This window comes from Panthera tigris, chromosome D4 (genome assembly GCF_018350195.1).
Source record: "Panthera tigris isolate Pti1 chromosome D4, P.tigris_Pti1_mat1.1, whole genome shotgun sequence".
Lineage (NCBI taxonomy): Eukaryota > Metazoa > Chordata > Mammalia > Carnivora > Felidae > Panthera > Panthera tigris.
The window spans coordinates 43,755,269-43,774,156 of NC_056672.1; the positions used below are offsets into that span (position 1 = coordinate 43,755,269).

At 44.8% G+C, this 18,888-nt stretch overlaps 1 protein-coding gene across 1 annotated transcript in view; it reads left to right on the forward strand.

The window, feature by feature from the left end:
* Positions 1–310: 310 nt before the first annotated feature.
* Positions 311–18,888, forward strand: part of ACER2 (alkaline ceramidase 2) — a 31,772-nt gene continuing 13,194 nt past the window's right edge. Inside the window, exons 1-3 of the mRNA XM_007098520.3 lie at positions 311–508; positions 10,223–10,337; positions 11,079–11,220. Coding sequence (XP_007098582.1) covers positions 401–508; positions 10,223–10,337; positions 11,079–11,220 — 365 coding nt within the window. The 5' untranslated portion in view covers positions 311–400. The remainder of the gene's footprint in view (positions 509–10,222; positions 10,338–11,078; positions 11,221–18,888) is intronic.

An 18,888-nucleotide genomic window follows, 5' to 3' on the forward strand; every position in this document is an offset into this window, starting at 1 on the left:
CCAAGCCAGGAAGGTAGGCGTGGGCAAGTATGAGCCTGACCTCCGAGGCTTTGGGCACCTGCCATTTGCGAGGAAGTGGGGGGTGGTATCTGAATTTGCCTGGAGCGAGGTTCCCGCTTCCGGATTACCTCTCCTCCGACACCCATCCCGCCCCCCAGGCTGGGCGTGGTCTGCTCCTATCCTCGCCTCCCCTCCCCAGGGGGCGGAGCTGGGGGAGGGGTCTCTGCGATCGAGTCACGTCCAACAGGCGGAGCGGAGCACCAGGAGGCCGGCTGGGGAGGCGCCACATCCGGCCGCTGACTCGTGTGTATAAAGCCGCGGCCGCTGCACTTGGCTTCCAACAGTAGCTCTGGGCCCTTCTCGGCTGCAGGGGCAGCTGCTCCAATGCCCCACAGCGGCCATGAGCGTCCCGCATTGGTGGGACCAGCTGCGGGCTGGCAGCTCGGAGGTGGACTGGTGCGAAGACAACTACACCATCGTGCCTGCCATCGCCGAGTTCTACAACACGGTGCGTGCAGGAGTGGGAGCTGGGCTGGCAGGCGGGCTGGAGGGAGGGGAACGTCCCTAGTTGTGGCCGCGCCAGGAATCTGGACGTGGGTCTCCACGTTTATCTGGGGCATTCTGTCTCCAGGGCCAGAATCGACCCGCGCCCCCTCCTCTGCGCTCCTTCCAGCTCTCCATCTGTCTTCTTCGGTGCCTATCCTGACATCTGGGCTCATCCTCCCCCTGTCATTTCCTTCAGATGGTTCTATTGTCTTGTTTGATCCTCACCAGTCCTGAAGCCAGTGGACCCTGTCAACCCCTCTCCCAGGAGGATGACTTGGGCTGGTGAACCTGCCGGGACAATTCCCTTCCCCGCCCCCTCCTCCCCCCCAGGATTTCTGTGGCGTGACGCACTTGGGTCGCATTGTGCGGTTTTCCCCTGCATACCTGCTCTAGCAGTCCGGGGAAAGGGGGAGTCCCCTAGCAGGTCACAGGGGCAGGGCCCACTGCTACCGTGCTGACTGGTTCCACCCCACAGGTCGAGCTACTTTGGGCCAGAATCAAGTTAATGACTACTAGTTCTTATTTCTTTGTCTTTAGTTCCCAGTCTCAGTCGAGCTCCAAAGACAACTTCCCCAGGCCTGTGCCCTCTCCAGTGATTAAGCCTGGGGAATGAGAGGGAAGTTTGGGAGTGATGGTGTGTGGGCAAGCTGAAACTACCCCCGCCCCACTCCCCGCAGTATCCCGGGTGTTGGAAGTCTTTATGCGAGGGAAAGCTTGAAGCTAGAAGGATGTCTCTTCTTTTCACTGTGCAGCATGGCTCAGGATTCCCAGACCAAATAGAAGATGCTGCATGGTCCTTTCTCCTGCTGCCCCCCCCCCCCCCACCAGGAACTCCTGGTTTATGAGTCACTGTGAATTTGAGATTGTTCTCTAGGATCGCTCCCTAGATTTGCAGGGAGAACATCCTTGGCAGTAGCCTGGAGGGATCTCTGATGGGCTAGTCCCAGCCCTTTCACTCATTGATGAGGAAACTGAGCTCTAGAGAAGGGAGCAGTCATGCTCAGGTTTCTGGCACCATCCAGAAGTCTGTACGGAGTCTCCCCTCCATCCCTTCCTCATCAACACTCCTGCTTCTTATTTATGACCAGGTTAGTTCTTCAAGAAAGTGTGGCCCTCTGCTGTCCGTAGATACTGTGAAAGACAGTTAGTGGAGGTGGCTACAGCTCACCTGTTGTACACCTCCTTTCAGAGCATACTCTCGGGTGTAGATGGGCACACAGGATGGGCTGGGGTGTGGCTGGGCGCTTTCATAGTGGTAACTCATTTTCTCCATTTGTAAGTGGAGAATGCTACTAAGGATTTCACCAGAGACTTAAGGAACAAATGGCAGTTTGGGGACCAGTTCTCACATACCCAGCAAGGTAATTCTCTGTAGAGTCTGAGGCCAGTTGAGATTCAGGCCTCGATACTTGGCCACAAATTGGTCTAGGCTGTGCACTTGCCTTGAAAAGCCCCAGAGCACTGGATGAGGGGAGAGTTTATGTTGTTTTTACTTTTAATCTAGTCCCAATGGAGCTGGGCAGTGAGTGCCAAAGTCTTAAATTTTTTTTCTAAATGTTTATTTTTGAGAGAGAGAGAGAGAGAGAGCGCACACACGCGCAGGGGAGGGGCAGACAGAGAGGGAGACACAGATTCCGAAGCAGGCACCAGGCTCTGAGCTGTCAGCAGAGAGCCCAACGTGGGGCTCGAACTCCTGAACTACGAGATCATGACCTGAGCTGAAGTTGGATGCTCAACCCATCGAACCACCCAGGTGCCCCCAAAGTCTTATTTAGAAATGAACTGTCGGGGCGCCTGGGTGGCTCTTTGGATCTTCAGCTGCGGTGTCCGTGGGTGATTAGCCTGGCTGGTCCACCTAACAGACTTTATTTTCTGGATACTCCTAAACCGCATTTGTGTTAGACCAGCAGAGAGCTTTACATCTCAGAGAAGTAGTTGGTCACCTGACTTTATTGAGTATAGGTCCAAAGAATTTAGCAAAAACCATTTCCTTCTTTCTGTTTCCAAGCCCTAGTTATCTCCTGAAGGTTATCACAGGACAAACCGGGCTTATCTCTCTTATATTGAGGAAGACCGTGACTATTACTTGGTGATAAAACAGTTTCTTAAATCCTCATACTAAGGCGGCAGGTCCAACTATCCATTTTAGAAGAAAATAAGCATTCCTCATTTTAAGGAGAAGTTTAAGGAATTGAATATATAAAGTCCAAAGAGGACTGGGAGATGGATCCAGAACCTTCTTAATGGGTCTTGGGGGCAGCACATCATTACCACTTCAATTACTGCCGGCTACATTAATTGTTTGCTAGGTGTTGAAACTCTGCCGTGTACTGTACAATCACCCTAAGCAGTCGGTGCTCATTATTAGATCCATTTGATGAAAGGAAGAAACCAGGGCTAGATAGATTTTGCAACTTGACAAGGTCAAGAAAATGGCAGTATTAGCGTTAAAACTTGGTCCATTTGACCCTGCAAGGATACTTCTCCTGAAGATCCAAATGCCACTGCAGCTACCTTTGATTTATCTGGCACAGTACAGGTATATCATTCATTGATTCTTTAACTTGAAACTCCTGCCTTGGGACCTTTTGACCTACAGGATAAAACTTATGATGTTTGATATGAGAGAGTGTGTTGAAAGTAGTTTTTTGCTATAATTGTCCTTCATTATAAAATGTTAACCTTAAAAAATAAAAGTTACTTTACCACCCGCAAAAATGGGTTTATTTCGTAATAACAGAATTGCAATTCAGGATAAGCAAGCTATAGTAAAACCATAGGCAAGTCCAACAAAGGAGAGGAATGTTATCTTATGGAGAAGGAGGAAGTTGGGAGGGGTTGTTTTGAACTAGAGAAAAGCAAGAGTTGAGGGTGATCGCTTCTCATTGGCTGAGTTGCAGGGATCATGGATTTCTTGTGGGAAATGCAATGTACATCTTTCCCCATGGGGGCCTGTGACTGACCATCCATTTCTGTTAAAGGGTCTTCTGTTAAAGGGTCTTCTGATAGTGGTCTGTAGTTGACATCGAGTGGCAGGGGCTTCCCCTCCCAGCCTCCCCTTCTAGCATCCCTTCAGTGAGGTTTCCATTTATTAATTTTCACAAAAAGCGATCATGGTAAAAAAAAAAAAAAAAAGTTCAGAGTATGCAAGTTATAGTGAAAAACAGGCTTTCTTCCATATCTTTTCAGACCTTTTCTAAATCGTTGTACAGAAGACATGTATTTGTGTGAGTATATAAACTATGTATGTATAATGTATACATACAATATCTAAGTTTTTATTTAACCCAGTTGAGATCATACTATACAGACTCCTCTTGGTGTCTTCACTTAATAGGGTCTTGGAGTTGGTCCTATATTGGCTCATATAGACTTCTTTTTTTTTCTTTACAATGTCTAATCAGTATTCCACTTACTGGACTGACCATAGTTTATTTACCCATTCAGTCTCTTTTTGATGGACAGTTTGGAAGGTTCTGTTTTATTGCCTTCCTCCTCGTTTTTGAGCAGTGATGCAATGAATGTCCTCATAGATGCATCTGGATGTGCTTTTCCCAAGTACTAATCCTCCGTGGGGAATTGCTGCATCAAGGAGAATGTTTACTTAAAGGCTGATCATTATTGCTAAATGGCCCCCCAGAGACAGTACCCTGGTTTATACTCCCAACTGATGATGTTTGGGTGTACAAAGCATTTTGCCTTCAGGCTCTGCAAATCTCTGTTGCCTCAAGTCGTGTCATCATCCTGGGCTTCAGCCAAGCCCAAATATCCCTTCCAAGAACATGTCACACTCTTTCACAACCTTTTGTTGCTTGTGCATATTTTGTACTGTTTCTTCCACACACAAGTTTTATTGACTTGAGTTCCTTTTTACGTTTTAAGTTTTCAGGCTCTAGTCACATTGAAGAGAAAGACTCTAGGACTTGCCGGGTCAGAGAAAAGTAGTGTCTGCTTTTTAACCACTGGGCTTTGCTTTTGGGGGACTCTATTGCTGGGCAGTGACTCAGGGGGTCAGAAGGAAATCAACTAGTGCTGAAAAGAGTCTTGAAGCAAAATATATGCCTAAGATCAGCTCATGATTGGTCACCTTTCCAAATTAGGTCTGCCAACAATGAAGGTAAGGAAAGCAGTTCTCCTGATAGGCCAAAGCCCATGTCTCCTGTACTGTAGGGCAGAATTACCTAGATCCTGTATCTTTTTTTTATTATTTATTTACTTTTTTATTATTAACACTTTTTTTTATTTTTATTTATTTTTTTTTTTTTTGAGAGAGAGAAAGAGACAGACACAAGAAGGGGAGGGGCAGAGAGAGAGAGAGAAGGAAGCACAGAATCAGAAGCACACCCCAGGCTCTGAGCTGTCAGCACGGGACCCCTCACGGGGCTCAAACTCACGAACCATGAAATCATGACCTGAGCTGAAGTCAGACTCTTAACCAAGTGAGACACCCAGGAATCCCTGGCCTGTATCTTTTCATCTATAGATCTATTTACTGGGCAACTACTGTGTTCATGTCACAGAGACCAGACCTGCAGACGGTCATCGGGTGGTGAAGGCCCTACCAGAGATGTGTCCAAGCTGGCAAGGGTACTATTCATATTCTGCACGGGCTTGGTATACTGTGGGGGAATCTTGCAAGAAGCCTTCTGAGTAGGGTGACCAACTTGTCCTCGTTTGTCTAGGCCTCGCCGATTTTAAAACTGAAAGCCCCATGCCCCGGGAACTCTCCTCAGCCCCAGGCAGACTGGGACAGTTGGCCCTCCGGTGGCAGGAGGGGAACAGAATGGAGGGTTCGAAATCTGCATACAGTTAAGATGCACAGACTTCTGCTCTTAGAGGGGAATGCCCCTTAGCTGTTTATGACCTCCTGCTCAGGAAATCTTTCAGTCTGTTGCTTTGTCAGCATTTACCCTCTGCTTGGGAAAGCGCACACTCATGTGCGTCAGGAGGACATTGCCGTCTGTTCCTCCAGATTATTTTGGTGCGACACTTACGGAGGAATTCTTGGAATGAGGAAATTTCTAAGGAAATAATTAATACGTTTTAAAATTGTGGTTTCCTTTTAATCAAAAAAATCTGCTCTGCAGACATTAAGCAAACCTATTCTCCAAAGCAGTAGGCTTTAAAAAATATCCCTTGGCTGAAATATTCTTCAACTTGATTGACCCAGACAATGGTAAGGGGAAGTTCATTTCTCAGAAGAGATGGGGCCATTGCATGTGTGTTTTAACCAGGACTTGTTTGTTTTCTCTATTTCTTTAGGAGTTCCTTCCTCTTTTTGTCTTGGGGGGAGTCTCCCTCTAATTTTGCCTTTGTCTTTTCATAGATGGAGGCCTTTAAGGGGCATGGTGAAGGCCAGCAGTCACTGGTAGATCTGGGCTGGGAAGTGGCAGTAATGTGATTTGTGTGTTATTTGGGAGTGTGTATTAAGATGGGGCCTAATTAAATTGAACTCCTTAATATGTGCATTAAAAAAATGTTTGAGGGGTGCCTGGGTGGCTCAGTCGGTTGAGTGGCTGACTTCGGCTCAGGTCATGAGCTCGCGGTTTGTGGGTTCAAGCCCTGCATAGGGCTCTGGGATGACACCTCAGAGCCTGGAGCCTGCTTCGGATTCTGTCTCTCTCTCTCTCTGCCCCTCCCCTGCTCACACTGTCTCTCAAAATAAACAAACATTTAAAAAAATAAAAAAAAAATGTTTGAAGTCCCATGATTTTCCTATAGGTATAATAGATGACTTCATGCCTTTGTGAGCAGTGTGTAAATACATTGAACAGTGATTAATGTGCACATGGCTGGTGGGAATGTAAATGGACAGAGCCAGTTGGGGGTAGGTTGGCAGTAGATGGTTCCACCTGGCTGAAGAGACGGAGATTGCAAGGACTTGAGGCAATAAAGATATATTGGGATAAATGGGATGCCTGTCTGGCTCCATCAGTAGAGCATCTGGCTCTTGATTTCAGGGTTGTGAGTTCAAGCCCCATGCTGGGTGTGAAGCTTACTTAAAAAAAGTTATATATATATTATATGTATATAATATATATATTCTATATAAAATATATGTAATATATAATATATATAATACATATAAAATATATATAATATATAATAAATGATATATAATACATATATAAAATATATATACTATATATAAATATATATAATATATATGTATATAAAATATATAATATATATGTATATAAAAATATATATAAAATATATGTATAATATGTATATAAAAAAATATATATATAAAATATATATATACTACTTTTTACCCCGGGGTAAAAAGCAAAATGTCTTCTATCCCCCAGCATTGTAGGAGAGGCTATAAATTGGAGCTCCTTGCACTGGGGAATGGCTAAATAAACCACTGGCATGTGCAGCATGTAGAGCAAGTGAGGTCAGTCTATCTGAACTAAGATGAAAAGGTTTGCATGGCCTGTTGTTGAACGAGAGAAGGAAGCAGAGTGATGAAGTTATTATATGCGATGTGTGTGTCGTCGCATAAATGCAAAGAAAACGACCTGAAGGCTGTGAGTCTGAGGTCGATGGTGATCTCTAGGGAGGAGGACAGCAAGGAGACTTTAGCTTTTTTAAACAGGAGAGCACATTTATGTAGAAGAAAGGAGAAAGATCAGGTTTTAAGTTACCTATGGTAGAGCAATTCCATTTTCTCCTTCTCCCCCACCCCCTTCCTTCCTTTTGTGTTTAACAAAAGGAGAGCCACATTGAAATCATGTCCTACGTGCACAATTCAGGTACAGCTCAGAGCTTTTAGGTAACCACTGAGGAGTTAAGCCAAGGGGGTCAGAGTTTGACTAGGGGCTTGGCAGTGAAAATCATCTCTGGGCAGTGGAAACAGCTCAGTGCTGGCCCCTGTTCTGTGGGTGACTGCCTCTTTGACCTTGGCCTTTCTGGACCCTCATGTGTTGCCCCTTGTAAAACAAGGGGCAGTCTTAAACCCTCTTATTTTAACTCTTAAAGATCTTTCATTCTTTCAACGATTCCTTGGAAGGTTGAAGGCTGTCGTCATGACAGTGAACAGCTTGCTGTGGGATAATGTACGTAGGCGGTACACTATTCCTCCTTACCTGCTTGGTGAAGGAGAGTTGGCCGTATTTCTAAGACTGGAGACTGTACGCCAGCTGGGACATCTGAGACCATTTATTCATAGTCTCGCTCAGGGTCACAGGTAGCTCAGGGGCTTCCCATGTGGGATGGAGAAGATCCCCACTGGAGCAGACTCACCAGGAAAAAAGTACCCTCTTCTCCAGAATGGTGCAGCCCCACGGGGGATTTCAGTCTTAGATTTTAACCACAGGCGCCAGCCCTGCTCCCATCCTGCTGCTGACGCAGGATCTGGTTCTCCTCTCTTTACTTACTTTATTTCCCTCCTACCCGGCCTTTCTCCCTTTCTAGAAGCGGTGTCACTTCTAACCGCTCTTGCTCCCAGATGGTGACAGGGACCTGCATAGGCCACTGACATTGCCAATCCTTACCTACACACCTCAAGTCCTGGGGTTTGCTGATGCGTTTTGATTCGTTGTGCACCAGTGCAATTTCCTGGGTCTGGTAAAGCCTTTCTACCCTGGTTCCTTCAGTTCACTTCAGACACCCATCCTCTTGGTTCCCCTGTGGCCTCCTCTGTACTGTTCAACATGGATGACTGGTCTTCTGAAGGATGCCAGGCCCTTGACTTTCTGGACTTTATCTGCCCCATCCTCCTATCTCTGAAAGTTTTTTTCTAGTCTGTTGTGTGTGTGTGTAATCCTCCCACCCCTCCCCATTGGTGTTGCTCTTTTAGACTTAGCTGTGGTCTTCACGTTCTGCATACTTCCTGTGCCTGCAGTCACTTATGAGTCATGATTAGAAGTGAAACTTAAAAAGCTGCGTGTCCCTACCACTTGGTACCTTCTAGGATGGCCCTATTTAAAAACAAAAACAACCAGAAAATAACAAGTGTTGGCAAAGTGGTGGAGGAATTAGAGCCCTGGTACGTTGCTGGTGGGAACGAAACATGGTATAGCCACTGTGGGCCACCGTGTGGTGGTTCCTCAGTCAGTCAAATATGGTATTACCATTGGATCCGGTGATGCCAACTTGGGCATACGCCCAGAAGACAATGAGTAGTTAACAACTTGTATATGGATGTTCGTAGCAGCACCATTCACAACAACTCATTAATGAGTAAAGGATAAACAAATGGGGTATTCAGATGATGGAGTATTATTTAGCCACAAAAAAAAGAAGGAGTTACTGATATGTGCTACGACATGATGAACCTCAAACACATTATGCTAAGCAAAAGAAGCCAGACACAAGGGTCATATATTATATGATTCCACCTTTATGAAATATCCAGAATAGGTAGATCCGTAGACACAGAAAGATTAGTGGTGGCCAGAGCCTGGGGCAGGAAGGAGGGAGTAGAAGGTGCCTGCATACTGGGTATAGGATTTCTTTTTGGGGTGATGAAAATGTTTTAGAACTAGATAGAGGTGATGGTTGTATATTATGAGGGTATTTAAGGACACTGAATGGTACACTTTATTTTTTTAATTTTTTTTTAAATGTTTGATTTAGTTTTAAGACAGAGACAGAGCATGAGTGGGGAGGGGCAGAGAGAGAGGGAGACACAGAATCCGAAGCAGGCTCCAGGCTCTGAGCTGTCAGCACAGAGCCTGACACGGGGCTCGAACTCACGAACTGTGAGATCATGACCTGAGCCGAAGTTGACACTTAATCAACTGAGCCACCCAGGTGCTCCAAGAATTGTACACTTTAAAATAGTTAATTTTATGCTGTCTGAATTTTGCCTCAATTAATTTTTTTTTTAACGTTTATCTATTTTTGAGACAGAGAGAGACAGAGCATGAACAGGGGAGGGGCAGAGAGAGAGGGAGACACAGAATCCGAAACAGGCTCCAGGCTCTGAGCTGTCAGCACAGAGCCCGACGCGGGGCTCGAACTCATGGACCGCGAGATCGTGACCCGAGCCGAAGTCGGCCGCCCAATCGACTGAGCCACCCAGGCGCCCCGTGAATTTTACCTCAATTAAAAAAAATGTGGGATACAAGAACTGGCTATGACCACACCGTCCCCCAAAAAAAGATTAAAAATAAGTTAAAAAAAAATTTCAGGTGAGCCGGCCAGCATGATAGTCACTAGCCACTTGTGGTTTCTGAGCACATGTAATACGGCTGGGCCAGATGGAGGTTGCTGGAAGGATGACATTCATACTGGACTTCAAAGCCTTATGTGAACAAAAGAATGTAAAATAGCTCATTAGTGATATTTCAATAGTGATTATGTGTTGAAATGTACTGCTTTGTGTATATTACATTAGATAACCTATACATATTTTTAAAAGCAAATACCCCCTAGAGAGAAAAGAGGCTTCAATCCACACTAGAACCTGAAAATTTGATCTTTACCTAAGGTTTGAAGCTGCTCCCATAATCAAAGAGATGGGAAGGAGTCCCCATGAAAGAAGTCTTAAATTTCCCTGTATCTGCAGTTAAAAAAAAACACACAAAAAAACAAAAAACGTAAGAGCTTAGACAAGAGGTATGGCCACATTCCTCCCAGTTTGCAAAGAGCATATTTGGAACACACGGCTTTATTTTTTGCCCTTTGACTTAATATTTCTCTTTTCATTTTACATCCCCCCCACCAGATCAGCAATGTCTTATTTTTCGTCTTACCGCCCATCTGCATGTGCTTGTTTCGTCAGTATGCAACATGCTTCAACAGTGGCATCTACCTAATATGGACTCTCTTAGTGGTAGTGGGTAAGTGGATTCATTTTCAAGCTTGGGCTGAAAGGGAGGAAATAGAATTCTGCACACTTCCTGTCCTGTTTGAACATTATGTTTTGTAAACCAAAGTCACTCTGACGTCTCAGCCAACTTTTATTTTGCTTGCTTGACGCCAGAAGGAGGGCTCTTTTGAATACGGCCTTGATAACAAGGTTGACTGTAATTATCACTTAATTGCCTTCGAAGGTTTATTTATGTAATGGCTACCGGTGCTGTGCCAGTGCCATTTTCTGACAACTTCTGAAGACAATCACATGAAATGATTGAACTCTGATGAGACTTCAGTGTAACGGATCAAAATTTAAAAAAAGAAAATTCTAGATGTTTGGAGCCTTCATTGTTCTGGGAAACACTTGTGCAATTTCCATTTCCTTCCACAGGCAGGTTGGGAATACTTAACGGTGAGAGAATGTTGGCTTGTTTACTGCCTGTTCCCATGAAGCCTTGGTGGATGAGGACAGAGTGTGTCTAACTGTGGGATTATTAAAGTTCTGATGTGCTGACATTGGGTCCTGCTTGAAATCCGCTCTCTAGGGCTTTGAGCGTGCATGCCTAGGTGGTAGGGGTTTCTGCCTTTAGCTTCTGCTTTCAGTGCGAACGTGATCTGGTGACTGGGACAGTGGTTGGTTGAAAGGGCGGTCCTTCAGCAGTGTATTGAATTTGTGAGTCTGTTCTTCTGTGGTGACCTTTGTGATTGGTTGTAATTGATTCTAGGAATTGGATCCGTCTACTTCCATGCAACCCTAAGTTTCTTGGGTCAGATGCTTGATGAACTTGCAATCCTTTGGGTTCTGATGTGTGCTCTGGCCATGTGGTTCCCCAGAAGGTATCTACCAAAGATCTTTCGGAATGACAGGTAAGCTCGTGCTAAACATTTTTGCACTCACTGCTAGGTGCAGTACCCAATATATCCACGTACGTATCAAGAAAAACAGCACACGATGTAGCCTAACTTTGTGATGAGCTTATCATATACTTGTTTAATATCCACTGATTGTTTATTGTGTCAGACCATAAACAAACTGATTAAAGAGGAAATTTCAGTATACTTGAAGAATTTATATGCTAATGGGGAAAAAAGTCAAATGTCTCCCTTTAGGATATGAACAAAAGTGCAAAGATTTTCAGTGGGGGAGAAATTATGGAATGGTAGTTTGAAGACCTTTGGTTTGCTGCTAGAACATTTCCTCGAGTCCAGTCGAGTTCTACCATTTGCTAAGTTTACAGTAGAACTCCACTAAGGAATTAGTTCCTGCAGTTATAGATTCTGTAGTTGTCAAACGGTATTGGTTTATACTTCTGCTGAGATCTACACGCATGCACACACACACACACCTTTAAGCTGGAAATTCAGAATTTCAAGAGTGGATGCATTTTATTCATTAAAAAACCTTTAGTGTTCATTTTTATTTTGAGAGAGAGAAAGAAAAAAAAATGAACAGGGGAGGGGCAGAGAGAGAGGGAAAAGAGAGGATCCCAAGCAGGCTCCGTTCGAACTCACGAACTGTGAGATTAGGACCTGGGCTGAAATCAAGAGTCGGACGCTTAACTGACTGAGCCACCCAGGCGCCCCAAAAGATGCATTTTCATATCTATTATGATGCTTATATGGTTATTCATCCAGTAAGTATTTTTTTGAACACTTAACTATGTAATTTTCTAGGCACTGGGCTTTGGCAGTAAACAAAACAGTAGTCTCTGCCTTTAGTGAGTTTATACTGAAGTTGAGGAGGGTACAAACCAATGAACAAACAAACAAACAATACAATGTTATGGTAAGTGCCATGATAAAAAGTAAAGCTGGTAAGGGGTAGTGGTGACATGGGGTGCCGATTTAGAGTTTGGTCAGGGAAAGCCTTTCTGAGGAGCTGTATGAGGTTTGTTAATATCTGAAGGAACAGAAGAGAGCCAACCTCATAACGATGAGAAGGGTTCCTAGAATATACTACCCACATATATTTCTCTGTAGGACACTGTTTTGTCACTGTATATAGATGTAGTCTAAAAACATGGATATAATTAAGCAAACTGTGTATACCCAGGGAAGAGCTCTACTGGGAAAATAAAAGAATTCCTTACGGTTTTTCTGGTACTGTGACCAGGAATAGGAATTTTATAGGTGTTAAAGATGAGGCTCTCTTCTATGGATGGAGGTGGAGGAGTGTCCATAAAACACTCTGACTGCAAAAAGCACATGGTATCCTAGTTTGAGAATGAATGAACTGATCTTTTTTTGAGTATATCTTTTTGTATATGCACAGAAATGCCTGGAGGAGGAAGACAGGCACCGATACCATTGGCTATTCTTCTTTTTTTATTTTTTTTAATATTTATCAATCTTTGAGAGAGAGAGAGAGAGAGAGAGAGAGACCGAGTGTGAGTGGGGGAGGGGCAGAAGAGAGGGAGACACAGAATCCGAAGCAGGCTCCAGGCTCTGAGCTGTCAGCACAGAGCCCCACGCGGGGCTTGAACCATGAGATCATGACCTGAGCCCAAGTCAGTTGCTTAACCGACTGAGCCACCCAGGTGCCCCACCATTGGCTACTCTTAGGAATGGGGTGGGGAGGGGAGAACCTTCACGTTTGCTTTTGATCTATACTGCTGTATAGTTTTTGTTTTTAAGGAGTGCATGTTAATTTTTAACACTAAAAGTGTATTTTAAAATGAGATAGGGAGAAGACCTACTTCAAGTGAACTAGCTGTACAGTCTTCATTGTACAAGAAGGATTTGAATTAAATAGTATTTTGAGTATCATCGAGCAGCTCAGGTATCCTCAAGGTTCCTGGATCACAAAACCACAAGGGAGTGAGCCAGCTGCTTACTAGAAGTGATAAGAAGGGCATTCCAGGTCTTGGGAGAAATACGGTCTCCTTGGCTGAGGCTTTCTCCTCAGTGGGGGAGGGAGGCTCTCACGTGTAGCAGGTTGGTTTGGGCGGTCTCCGGTTTCCAGTCTTGTGCGTGTTCCGCTTCGGTTACGGGACTGGAAAGGAAGCACTTAGAAAGCCCTGGGAGGTGGAGAAGGGGCTTCCTGACTCTGGCTGAGAAACATCATTTACTTTTGGCCTCTCCTGTGGTGTCGAAGATGCCCACCGCTCACCTCCATCCTTGCCCTGAGCCTGGGGCGTGGGAGGTTGAGCGCTGAGGGGCCTCTTGGTTCTCAGATCTGAGCTTTCGAGTCCTGGGATCTGAGGGAGAAGCTGCGAGCATGAGAAGAATGGTTTTGTTTGTTCATGGCCCTCCGGAGGTGCCACTTGGAATTCCAAAAAACTATTTTTATTTTTATTTATTTATTTACAAAAAATTTTTTTTAATCTTTATTTTTGAGGGAGAGCGAGACAGAGCGTGAGTGGCGGAGGGGCAGAGAGAGAGGGAGACACAGAATCGGAAGCAGGTTCCAGGCTCTGAGCTGTCAGCACAGAGCCAGATGTGGGGCTCGAACTCATGAACCACGAGATCATGACCTGAGCTGGAGTTGGACCATTAACTGACTGAGCCACCCAGGCGCCCCTCCAAGCGACAGTTTTTAATGTGTTCATCATGTGAAAAAGAAAAACTTTCTCTTTCTTGAAGGGAGAAGTGGGGAAATGTTACGAGCAGGAGAGAGGAAAATGGATGTATTTCTAGAAGCTTACCAACTTTTAACAACAAAGCCCATATCATGGGGCAGAGAAGTCAGTACCACTTAGGACCTTTTTCATCGCCAACACCCTGCACCTTTTCTCTGGGAAGATGTGACCCCACTGTTTTCAGCTTGGGGAGAGTCCTTGGGGGCCCTGAGCATCCCAGATGTTTATGTCCCTGGCTTTGGGAGCGCCCTGGGTTTGAATCCTAGCTTTTCTGCCTACAAACAGTGTGACTTGTCTTGATTCTTTAGCTTTCTATTTCCTCTTTTTTAAGTTTATTTATTTATTTTGAGAAAGAGGGAGTGTGCACGAGCAGGGCAGGGGCAGAGAGAGGGAGGCAGAGGATCTGAAGCAGGCTCTGTGCTGAGAGCAGACAGCCTGATGCAGGGCCCGAACCCACGAACTGTGAGGTCACGACCCGAACCGAAGTCAGAAGCTTAACCAACTGAGCCACCCAGGCACCTGTTTCTTCACTTGTCAAACTAGGGAAATAATCATCTTATGAGGGGATCCTGCAGAGCACACATGGTGAGCATACAGAGTTAGCTTTCATTACTACCAATGGCACGTGGAGATTTCTGCCGAGCATTTCTGAGATACACACGTACATTGAAGGAGAAAGTGGGAATTGAAGATGTGAATGAACACAGAAGAGGGATGGTGTTAGGGGAGAATAACACGTTATAAATAAGGAGTTCAGGTCTATTCGTCCACCTTCAACTTGCCAGTGACAGGCAGAGCAAGACGACCAGACCCCTTTTTGTGAGCCTCACTGCCTGTGACATGGGGGCAGGTGCAGCTCTGTGCCCAAGTGGTGGGCCAGACCAAGGACTTCACGTCAAAACCAGGGATCGTGTGGCTTCGCTGTCGAAATTTACCAGTTGACGTCTGTTTGTGATCTCGACTTTGCAGGAGTGGTTCTAAAAACACATTAAAAGTAGTTCCAGCTGAGATCTCTGGAGAAAGGAGAGCAGAGTGTGGTGGCTAAGGGATTGTATCAGACAGGCATGGTTTTGGGTAGTAGGTTTTGTTTTTAAAGCCCTGGTACCTCAGTTTGCTCATCTGTAAAGTGGAGATAAGAAGAGTACCTACCTCATGGGGTTGGAAATATATGGGAAAATCCTGTAAAATATACACTACAGTGTCTTGTACAGAATAAGATCTCAGTAAATGCTAGCAGTTGTTACGAATGTCTAACATTGGTAAGTATTTTGAAGGTAAGGTCTAGAACAGCAGGGAAATTAACGTTTATGATATAAACAGGAATAGTTGGCAGGTAAAAAAAAAAAAGCTTTCTTTTATCTTGCCTCGAATGTCCTAAGAATCATCATATGCTCAGCTGTTGATGGTTATTAATAAAAACATTGAAAAAAATTTTAATTATTTATCTTTACATTTTTTTTGTTTATTTATTTATTTATTTATTTATTTATTTATTTATTTATTTATTTATTTTTGAGAGAGAGGCAGCGTGTGAGCAGGGGAGGGGCAGAGAGAGAGAGGGAGACACAGAATCTGAAGCAGGCTCCAGGCTCTGAGCTGTCTGTGCTCCAGCACAGAGCCCTATGCGGAGCTCGAACTCACAAACCATGAGATCATGACCTGAGCTGAAGTCGGATGCTTAACTGACTGAGCCACCCAGGTGCCCCTTACTTTTGAGAGAGAGAGAGAGAGAGAGAGAGAGAGAGAGAGAGAGAGAGAGAGAGAAGCAGAGAGAGTGGGGGACACAGAATCTGAAGCAGGCTCCAGGCTTTGAGCTGTCAGCACAGAGCCCAACATGGGGCTCGAACTCAAGAACTGTGAGATAATGACCTGAGCCAAAGTCGGATGCTTAACCGACTGAGCCACCCAGGCACCCCGGTTATTAATAATTTTTAAACATTTTTGTTTTGAGAAAATAAACTCCCAAGAACAAAGAACTATTATAGGCTAATTGTTTCCATTTCTTAAAGATTTATCCTCCTGTGATTTTTTTTTTTTTTTTTTTTTTTTTTTACGATTTTGCCTCCACATGATCTAGGGACAGCTCTCACCTTATAATCCAATTCAGTTTTTGAGTTGCATGGGTGCAGACTGGGGTCTGGCCATCCTGCTCTAGCTGGGTAACTTGTGGCCAGGGGCTTAGACTCTCTGGGTCTTATCAGTTCCTTACTTATAAAACGACATGGGCAGACCTTCCAGGACCCACTGCTGTAGTCCTATGAATATCATGGTCTGGTTGTTCTAAATAGATCATGTTTTAGTCCTACAGGGTAGTTTAGAGCAGTAGATCTTAACCAGGACATTTCCATCCCTTAAGAGACATCTGGGAAGTCTGTGGATATATTTTCGGTAGTTACGGTGATGGAGTTTAATCATCCATAAAATCAATTTTACTTTGGAAAAAGGGCTAGGGGCGCCTGGGTGGCTCAGTCAGTTAAGCATCCAACTTCAGCTTAGGTCATGATCTCATAGTTCAAGGGTTTGAGCCTCACGTCAGGCTCTATGCTGACAGTGCGAGCCTGCTTTGGATTCTCTCTCTCCCCCTCTCTATCCCTCCCCCTGCTCACACTCACTCACTCTCTCTCTTTCTTGCTCTCGCCCTCTCTCAAAAATAAATTTTTTTTTTTTTAAAAACGGCGGGGAGGCATTACCAAGTTTTTACTATAAAAAAGGGGCACAGGGACTGATATGGTTGAAAACCACTGCTCTAATGGGTGGCTAATGATAACAGTAGCAGCTTTATTATAATATTATATTGATGGTGTTGGGCTACCAGGGTTTGATTGGGAGAATTGAAAAAGAAGGGGTGGTAAGGGTTCCCTGACCTGGTGCTCCACTTTGAGCCCACAATGGGCTGGAAAGTTGAGAACAGGACCAGAGACCACAGTAGGAGTTGCCTGGTGTCACTGATAAGGTAACACCCTGTCAGACCCCGTCCCTCCTGGACATTCTCAGCTCTCTGGTACCCAGGACCTCCGGGTACCCAGCTCTCTGGTACCCAGGACCCTGACTCTGGGGTCAGCGGGACTGTCCCTGTGACTTCTGTTGACTTCTGCTGGTTACAGATTTGTATGTTCATAGGTTGTTTTGTTGGCTAAGCCACCTTCTTGAAGCGCATTCCCTCACACCCTCTGGACCGACCTGGGAGGTAGTCCGCCTATGTTCTCCTTGAAGAAAGCAAGTTTCGTCAGGCTTGCTGCCTTTGAACTGTTTGGCAGACCTCTACAGAGCAACAGCAGCCCAGATTTTCCCCGAGAGTAGATCTGATTCACAGTAACATTATTTAAAGTCTCACTTGTTCTCACATGATGGTAATGGTAACAGTAAGAGTGGATTTGATCAGCACATACCGTGCATCAGGCACTGTGTGAAGTGCCTTAATGCTTACGGGAACCCCACGGGGTAGAGAAACTTGGGGCTTAGAGCGTTTCGCGACTTGTCAAAGGTCCCACAGCTATTACGAGATTGAAGGAGAAAAAGTGACACGCATCTGTTAGCTGGAACACCTGTGCTTAAATCGCCATCGCCCTCACTAACCCACCCCTCAGCCATTGATCTAGAGAAGTGATACAATTTAGGAATGGTGTTTTTTTTGTTTATGGTTTTTCCGATCTAAAAAGGCTGAAAGGCCTTGGTGTGGTTCATAGAATCTCAAAACCCAGTGAAAGAGTTATTGTGGGTCCATAAGAGTTACTGTGGGTGTGTGATGGGGGGAGGGGAGCTGCGGGCTGTGGTCCTCAGAGTGGAGCAGGTAGCCTTTCATCCAGTAGCAAAGGCTGCCAGCCAAGGCCAGGAGGAAAACAGGCTTCTCCTGAGAACTTGCTGCCTGGACCCTTTCCCACACATGTATTTTTTTTTTCTCTGGTTGAAGTTCAGGGCTACAATTCCTGTCCATTCCAGTCAGAAAGTTGGCCGCCCCATCAATGATTTCCTGTGCCTTGATGATAAATGGTTTTCCTCTCTAAGAGATAAATTTGTATTTTGGAGGTCTCAATGCACTTTGATTTCTTTATAATGGAATTTCATTCAAATTAGTTTCCCAACTGCGACCTGTTCCAGGGCTCGCGGCCAAAGTAAATTGTGCTAATGAGGAATAAAAGAAACTTCAGGAAGATCACGTGCTCTTAAATTTCAGTCATGGATGAGGCCTTAGGGATCATCTAGTCCAGGCTTTTCATTTTATAGATAAGGAAATGGAGTCCCAGGGAGAGAAGGAGGAACGCGTCCGGGATCACGTCGCCACTTCTGGCACTTTCTACTGAAAGCACCTCCACTGAAGGGAGTGAGGATGGCATTTTTCTAAGATTTGTCAGGTCAAAGACTTGTCAACACAAAATTCCAATGCATGCTAGACTGTGACTTGCCAGGAAATAAAGACACGATTAGAATTTTTTCTTAAGACTTAGTTTTGTGTGCTAGACGCAGATTTTTTCTTTTAAACTAGGGAGCTTTATGGTTTGTAAGTGGTCCCTGGTTTTCTTGTAAAAGTCTTACCCATTTGCCTTGTAGAACAGGGGTTGACAAGCTGTGAGCCAAATGGGTCCACTGCCTATTTTTGCAAATCAAGTTTTGTTGGCATACAGCTGTGCCCAATCACTTACTGTCCACAGTGGTGGACTTGAGTAGCTGCGGAGACCTTGTGACCTGCAACACCTAAAATATTTACTCTCTCACCCTTTATAGAAGTTTGCTAAACGCTGCTGTAAGAGATCTGAAAACAATAAAGAGAAAAAGGACACTAAGAAAATAATTATCCCTATCTCACCCTCAGGGACTTAAATGGATTCTCATTTCACCATTCTCCTGGCTTTTTTTTTAAGTTTGTTTATTCATTTTTGAGAGAGAGAGAAAGAGAGAGAGAGAAAGTATGAGCAGGGGAGGAGCAGAGTAACAGGGAGAGAGAGAATCCCAAGCAGGC